The 8364-nt window shown below is 35.2% G+C and overlaps 1 protein-coding gene across 1 annotated transcript; it reads right to left on the bottom strand.

Annotated features, from left to right (window-relative positions):
• Nucleotides 1-6446: 6446 nt before the first annotated feature.
• On the bottom strand, nt 6447-8070 carry LOC114735205 (disease resistance protein RPP2B-like). Its single transcript, XM_028922881.1, has 3 exons — nt 7312-8070; nt 7144-7224; nt 6447-7052 (listed from the first exon to the last, which is right to left on the bottom strand). Exons 1-3 carry the CDS (start codon nt 8068-8070, stop codon nt 6447-6449), a joined length of 1446 nt encoding a protein of 481 aa, XP_028778714.1.
• Between the last annotated feature and the right edge of the window lie 294 nt (nt 8071-8364).

The raw sequence follows: 8364 nt of genomic DNA, 5'->3' as shown, positions 1-8364 counted from the left end.
AACAAAACAAGTTTGATTACAATTAAACCATATAAAAGTATAGCCACCAGTTGCAAATCATCAAATTTTTAACCTATTTTTGTTATCTTGCTCGAGCACCAGATCTATTGGGGAAAAGAAAAGAATCATGTATCAGCACCTAGCATTAAGGGATGAAAAATGTAACAACCCATAACATTTTTGGGGGAAAAAACTGTATGACCTCTAATAGCACCAAATCTACCTTCTTTATCATTGTTGCCAATCCAGAAAAAGTCAACAGCATACTACTTTATCCAAATTTAATCCTACTATTCGATTTAATTTTGTGGTAGCATATCTAGAATTTTACAAACCCATACCAGTTTATTTGAATTTAATCTTACTATTTAGTTGACATGATCCTTCTTTATATAGCACGCAAACGACAACAAATGGAGAAGTTCACGATCATAGCCAAAGGTTAATGTATTAATATTGGTATAAATTAATCAGTTCTATGACGAAAGTAATAGCGAACAAAGTTTAATATTGATTCGCATATATTGATTTTTAAATCAAATTTAATGAAGGTGGAAAGGCTGGTGGCCGAATGCTTAGAGACAAGGGGTGGATGACTAGTTTTATGACTAACAGAGTAACAGGGAGCCAACGCCGTGCTTCAGAGTTTCATATACTGATGTTTTTAAGGAGCTAGGAAGATTACCTATTAATGACCCATAAACTAGATGAGGATTGATGATTGAGGATTGAGGATTGAGGAGAAAAAGGAGTCGACGCCGGTGACGCTGTGGCTGGTGAGGTCCGACTATTCAAGCTCAGAGCTGTGGCTTGGGAGTTGGGAGTCGACGTGGCTCGTGAGGACTGAGGAGGAAGAGGAGGAGGAGATAGCGACACCGATGCTGTGGAGTCTGACCATGTGAACTCCGATATGGAGGCCAGAGAGTGAGCGGCGCTTGCGGCAAAATCGGATATGGAGGCCGAAGAGTGAGCAGCGATTGCGGCGGGCACAAACTAAAGCTGAAATGAATGGTACCAAATGCAGAATGTGGTTGTAGTCTGCGAAGTGGAAAGTTCGAAATGATGAGAAGGGAAAACCTAATCTATGGTCCATGGAGCAAATATTCTTTTTTTGTCAATTTATCTAACTGGGTTTAAAATTATACATTATGTATGAAAGCAATGACAAAACATATTGGTACAGTGGTGAAATTGCTAACTTCTTACTCATCTATCGGTCTTGAGTTCAAGACATACATACATTTTACACAATACATATACATAATATTCATAAAAATATAACAGGCTCAGGTCGCCTGACAGGTCTCGTAAGCTTCTCACAAAACCGGAGCTTGGTTTGTTAAGTGAAATAGGCCTTGAAAAAGGCCTAAGCCTGTAGTTAACTTTTAATAGGCCTGGCCTGAATAGGCCAAAAGCAGACCAGGCTATAGGCCCCTGACAGGCCACCTGATCTATTTCTATCCCTAATTACATGTATAATAATATAATCTGGCACAGTACATAGGTTTTTAGCTGCAGATTTACCAATTAGAAGTCTGGCAAAACAGCAAGGATGCCAAGTGGAGCAACACACTGGTGGTATGAGTATGGACATCCAGTTGCGCATGAAGGGATAGAAGTCATTTGCCCTTACTGTCATGAAGCTTCGTGCAAGATCTTGATTAGAGGCATGAGTTTCAACTGTACGATGCTCCTGACGAGTTTCTCCGCATGCCTGATCTTTTTTATGCCACGCATGCCTTTATGGCTCAGAGAGTTTCTGAACCAAGATTTGGGACTTGTGGGTGCTTTTGACAATTTCATGAGGCAGAGAATAGCTGGGCAATTCCCCAACATTGGTCTTAGACAAGGGTCTGATACTGCCTGTTTCCCAAATGGGGTTAGGATTTTTTCAATTTTGGCCCTTCGTTCATGTTTCATGGTAGTGGAGGGGAACCTAGGCCTATTGATTTTGGTGGTTTATTGATAGCCCCTGGACTGGAAGCATTTATTCACCAGCTCACCATGAATGATCATAGAGGTCTTCCTCCAGCCTCACATTCTTTAATTGATGCAATGGCTACCATTAAGATCATGCAAGCCCATCTTCGCTCTGATTCACACTATCCGCTTTGTCAAGAAAAATTCAAGCTAGGCTCTGAGGCTAGGCAAATGTCTTGTAACCATATTTATCACTCTGACTGTATTGTTCCTTCGTTGCTTCAGCATAACTCTTGTCTCGTTTGCCTCGTTGAGTTGCCACCTCTAGGACTGGGTAGTTCCTGTGGTGGAAGTCAGAATGTTTGTAGCAGCTGTACCCATTATAGATAAAGGAGACAGAACCAAGGAAGGAGAAATATATTATATCATCTTGGTGGCCATTCTGATCTTCCAGTTGAAACGCTAGTCATTATGCTCAGACCAGTGTGTAAGCAGCTCTTCTACTAGTGATGACCAGAATAATAGGACGGGCTATAGAGTATGGCCATTTGATGACCAGTGCTTCAGGATAAGTAGAGTCTGGCTGTCTAATAATGTTCTTAAAGAATAATATGGAAAATGACTTAAAATACTAGTCCCCCCAGTATCGATGATGTTGAAACATCTACATGTGCGTGTGTGTATCAAATTAATTAAAATATACATGTGTGTGTATGTGTGATAATTGAGTGAAACAATTAAATATTAAATTTAGTGGATTGCTGCAGTTGATGTAGATTTTAATGAAGGAGAACTTGAGTTTATAATCCCTTCCTTTTAATTTCCTGATTGGTTGGTGGAGGATTGTAAAGTTGGTCTCCTTCAATGTTTATCCAACTCCTAATATTCCCATAACTGTTATGTCCTTTTTTCAGGTCATAAAAATAAAAAAAATTGGGACGTTCCAAAATCTACTCATATTGTGAAGTGTAATTTTAAGATCCAGAAATATATGTAGATGTAGGAGCTGCTTCTTTTCAAGAAATAAAATTTTATCAACAAATGACGAACACAAATGGGCATTTATTGTCCCGCATCATTTGAATTGGATAATCTTTGTTAGCAACATTTAAGAGGAAATAAAAGCTACTACCTCCAGTCCTAATTATAAAATTTTGTTTATAGACTACAGACAAAGTCTTATAATTAAGATCAGAGGTAGTATAATTCACATCAAACTTAGGGTCACTTGTCAATATTCCAAGAGTCCACAATTGAAATGTGGGTGGGAGGTGCTAAAGAAGAGATGCAAGAGTGGGGCAATCCCACCATTGACTTCAACAAGTTAACACAAGCAGAGGTTGGTGCTTCACTACTTGTGATATTAATTTTAATTAATCTTTCTCAAGCATTTGATAACTGGGTTTTTAGCTTGTGATGAATATTAATTTGATACATGGAATAGTATCAGAGATGTTTCTCATGTTCATTTCATTTTCTTCAGTTCAGTCATTGTGATAACTCTGTTGTTTTTTAATTGTAATTTCATACTCTGTAATTTGTGATGTTATGTTATTGTGATAACCATTTTTATAACTCTGGCCGTGTTTTTCCTTTGCTGGTTCAGCATAACTCTTGTCCTAACCTGCCACCTCTAAGACAGGGTAGTTTCCATGGTAAAACTCGTGGAGGAAGGAATGTCATCAGTAGCAGTAACCGAGGGTTGAAGGAGACAGAACCAAGGAAGGAGAGATCCATTATTATTAGCTTGGTGGCCAATCTAATCTTCCAGTTGAAACATTATGAGTAGAATAGTAGGAGGGATTATAGAGGATTGTCATTTGATCACCGACGCTTTAGGATAAAGTATAGTCTGCCTATCTAATAATGTTATTGATGATTGATATGGAAAATGAGTGGAAACACTTGTGTTTTTTAGCTTTTTAGTATGGATATTGTTCATATATATGAAATTAATTAAGATATATATGTCAAAGCTGAGTGAAACGAATTAGATACTATACTCAATGGATTGTCGTAGTTGATGCAAATTTGACGAGGAGAACTTGAGTTTATTATTACTACCTCTGGTTCTTAATATAAGACTTCGTTTGAGTTTTATTTTAATCCTAAATATAAGACTCCAATTCCCTTTGTCTCTCATATTTATGCATTTTTTTCTAAGATAGTTCTTCTAATAATAATAGTTCTAGTTAATAATACACTTGATTAACAAAGATATTTTAGAAAATATAACATCTATTATTACAAATAACTAACGTAACTTATTTTCTTAATTTTCTCAAATTAGTTAACTAGCTCTTATAATTAAGACCGAAAGTAGTATTGTTCCCTTCATTATGTTGATGATTAGCACTCTTTTTAATTCTTGTCATTATGAATTGGCTCCACTGAACTAGCTAGTATACATATGCAAATGGAATCTATATTTTTGTTGGACATAATTATGATATAATTTTAAAATGCCTTTCACTTTTCTTACAAATCTTACTTAAGTAATTAATCTTTCATTTTTTTGGTTTTTTTTTGGTTGTTCAGATGAAATTTAAGCAATATATATTAATTCTAAGAACAGTTCAATCTCTTATTTGAATTGGTTAAGGAATTTACTTTTGGATAAATTAATCTAACATTTTTTAGATTTTTTTCTCTATTTAGATGTGGTAAGTTCTTTGTTAACGTTTCTAAACAAAATATTAATTAACTAGTGCTTCTATTTTATTCATTTTATTATTATCATTATTATTATTATTATATACATACATACATACATATATATATATATATATAAAGTTGTCCAAGTAAACATGTGTGTAAACATATGTATCTGCAAAAGTGTTGAAATCTCTTCAAGGAAAATTGAAATCAATTGTTGGGTTAAGATACATTCAGCATCATAAAATTTTTATTCAACAACTTAAATTATTTTTTCAGTATCACTGATAATCTTAATTTTTTAGTGATATTTAGTGTGTTGTACATCTTAAAATATTTTGAACGTTGTTGAAAAAAATATTTTGTTAGATACATTTTAACCCTTAATTATTTTGAAAAATTTCCTCTGCCTACTAAGTATGTCTAGAATTCTCTTGGTTAATTACTGTACCTACAAATTGTTTATTCTTTTGGTTGTTTGCAAGAAATTTAGGCAATATATCGAATTACATAAATATTTTAGAATGTGAAATTGAAAATCATCTTTTCAACAATTAATTTATAAATGATTTTGAGGTCAAAAGTCCTCATCTTGGTCAAGAATGATTGAGATGGCACCACTCTTTTATGTCTTCTTTACATATCACACTCCACCCACCTCCCTTTCTTTCAGTATGATAAAAAATAGAATTTTATTTACAATACATTTCCTATTATGTTATATACACAATAAACAAATACAATAAGTAATCAATAGGTGAGCCAATTAATTACCCAAAGTAAACTAAATGGCTTCCACCAATTTTCTGTGAGTGCATGCATACACACATAAATATATTTATACATTCTTATTGTAATTTGATTTCATCATAAAAATATAATTCGTGCAAAACATATGTTTATATTTGTCTAACTATGAACTACTTGTCTCTTCTTCTTGAATTGTTTATTATTTATTTGTTCTTTTCTTCTTCTGAGATAAACATATCCATATAATAGTTTTTTTTTTTGGGGTTTTAGTGTCAACACATAACTAAATTTACGAACAAATTGCTCACACACATTAAGGCATGTCTTTTTATTTCACTTTATTTTTAAATGCTCTGTTTCTTTGCAAGTGATACATCAACACATTATATACCAAAAGATTCTATTGCCATTGGATATCATCAATATTAAATCAATTTATCTAATTTGTTTAGCCAAGTTGTATAGTTTTATATACTGACCCAGACTTGTAATTATGCATGGAACTTGGATCTCTTTCAAAATTGAAAACAGGGGAGGGTGCTTTCAACCACATTGACGGCTACCAAGATTCACTCTGTTTCACAACTCTGGTTCTTTTTATTTACTGGTTCTTTTTATTGTCCTTTTTTTCTAGTTTATTATGGTAAGTAATATGATTATGTTATTGACACTTGCGTTTGCATCCCCGCAAGTATATGAGAGGAATGATTCATGTCACTTACAATTTACTGTTCTTATGAAATCCACTGCTACATCATCCCATAAAGTGTATGGAACTTGACTTGTTCTTTTTTAATTTATAGAGAAAATGATTTTCTTCGCTGGTGAATTATCACTTTCGGTTTGTGTTGACGAAAATAACAAAAGATTTAAATTTTACTGAAATGCAATGGTATTTCACTTCATTAAACGCCTTTATTCATGTTAACAAGTGCTCAGTTTTCATTTATGACAAGGTAATTAATTAAATTCTGTTTCTCTCTGAAAACCTCATCAAATGGCAAAAATTTTTGAAACAAAGACAAATATCTGGAGTGACAACTATTATATTAGAACGGAAGGAGTAGGAAGACGATGAGTCATTGTTACCTATTCTCGTCCATTTTTCTCTGGTTCTTGAATCAGCCAGTCAAATGCTCCTCCCCCAAAAAGAAGTCTACAAGTGCTCTCAGCGGAAGCTTGACCTCATCAGAAGAAGCAAGCTGGGGTTGGGTGGCTTGGTTGAAGAAACCATTGGGATGGCACCAATCTTGTATCTCTTCTTTACAAATCACTCTCCACCCACATTCCTTTACTTCCCAATCGCAATCCCAACCTTCAGCGTAAGCAGAAAATAGAATGCGAAGGGAATTGCTATGATGAGCTCTTAGGTGCCACCAACATGTTTCCTCATTTAATTCCAACACCATTATTATGCACTGCTTTTCGGAAAAGGAGAAAGGAATATCACACTCCCACTCTTCGAGTATATAATCATCATCACCTTCTGCAGCTTTACCACTCCAACCAACGTCCCAAAAACCATCACCGTAACCTGACATACGGAAGCACACAACAATTCCGCACCATTCACTGTCACGAAAATATGGAGGCATGTCCACCTCAATCTCATATTTCCTTCCCAACATATCCAAATGGCAATCTTCTTTATTTGGAAAACATGATGGCATTTCACATCCTGGAAGACTTGCGCAGAAATCTCTCAGCTGGGGAGGCCATTTAGCTCCCTGCAAACATATCAAACAATATGTTATTAACATTAATTACCCATGAAGGGAGCATGTGTGAGAAAAAAACACAGAAATAAGACACTCATACCTTGTATAGCACAGAAGGAACATATTCCTCCCCATCTTCATCCCAATCATCATCGACTTGACATCTAGTTCGCCCACGACGCTGAAATAAAAAATTAATCATGTTATGTAATTGCAGTTTTAAGGGGAAAAAATACGCATTAGAGGTTGTCGGAAGAGAAACGCATACCTCATGGTCAAGTGAAGCAACCAAATTCCATAACTGTCCATCTGATGATAATGGTTCCATTAAATCACAGCCAGAGGCATGTAATCGAATTAATCGTGGTGGGAGCCTTGGCAATGACTTAAGCCTTTTGCAGTGATTCAATGAAAGGAAGACAAGTCGAGAAAGACCAGAGAAGCAACCAATGGGTAGATTCTCAAAATCATTACCGCTTAGATCCAATACAATGAGCGATGATAAACTGTCAAAATCAGGAATCGATCCATCATCTAAGCCACACCCGCTTAAGTATAACTCCGTTAATGACATTACATTCAAGCCGGAAATTTGGTGACTTATGTGAGTCTTCAACGACTTGTCAAGATTTTCAATTTTACAGCCACTCAAATTTAAATATTCAAGACCCGTCAAGGATCCAACTGATTCAGGAAGTCTAGTTATAGAAGTAGCACCCACATCAAGATATGATAGTTTTTCCATACCTTTCCCAAACTCTGGGAGCTTTGCAACTTTTTTACACCCCCTAAGGTTTAACTTCACCAAAGAATTTGTTTCCAATCTTTTTGGTAGGATTTCAAGGTTTGCACAATGATTCAAGTCCACCTCAACAAGCTTTCCCAACTGTCCAAGGGAGGGATGAACCTTGACAAGAGATGTGCATCCACCAAGATGTAAATGTTCTAAATTTGGAGCACCTGAGAAGTCTGGACTTTCGGTCAAATTGAGAGACTTTTCCAATACGATAGATTTCAACTTTGTCATACATTAGAATCAAACAAAAGATGGTAGAGTCAGTCTAACTAAGCAGTATATCAATAAAACATGAACACAAAGATATAATTTTAAGAAAAACAATCATGCATGAAGCATCAATCTTACCTGTTTGTTGTTCCAAAGTTGTTTTATTTTGCTAAATGACATATCCATTTCAACAAGTCCATTCAGTTGAGTTTCAAGTGGAAGAGCTTTCAAAGGAGAAAATGGCCAAACAACAACTTTTAATGCACCAGCCAAAAAAGTTCCATTCACTAGGGAAATGAACGGATTGTTATATGC

The sequence above is a fragment of the Neltuma alba genome, unplaced genomic scaffold (assembly GCF_004799145.2).
Source record: "Neltuma alba isolate B1F8T4 unplaced genomic scaffold, ASM479914v2 tig00013182_pilon, whole genome shotgun sequence".
Lineage (NCBI taxonomy): Eukaryota > Viridiplantae > Streptophyta > Magnoliopsida > Fabales > Fabaceae > Neltuma > Neltuma alba.
Note: the sequence above shows the minus strand (reverse complement) of the source record. Positions and strands in the feature narration are given on the sequence as shown.

What these genes read in the sequence shown, in the direction of transcription:
- LOC114735205 (XM_028922881.1), bottom strand. Translation starts at nt 8,070, where the DNA reads ATGACAAAGTTGAAATCTATCGTATTGGAAAAGTCTCTCAATTTGACC. An exon ending in TTGCTTCACTTGACCATGAG is followed by an intron (nt 7,225 to 7,311) that starts GTATGCGTTTCT and finishes TTTTTATTTCAG; the next exon opens with CGTCGTGGGCGAACTAGATG. An exon ending in TTCCTTCTGTGCTATACAAG is followed by an intron (nt 7,053 to 7,143) that starts GTATGAGTGTCT and finishes ATATGTTTGCAG; the next exon opens with GGAGCTAAATGGCCTCCCCA.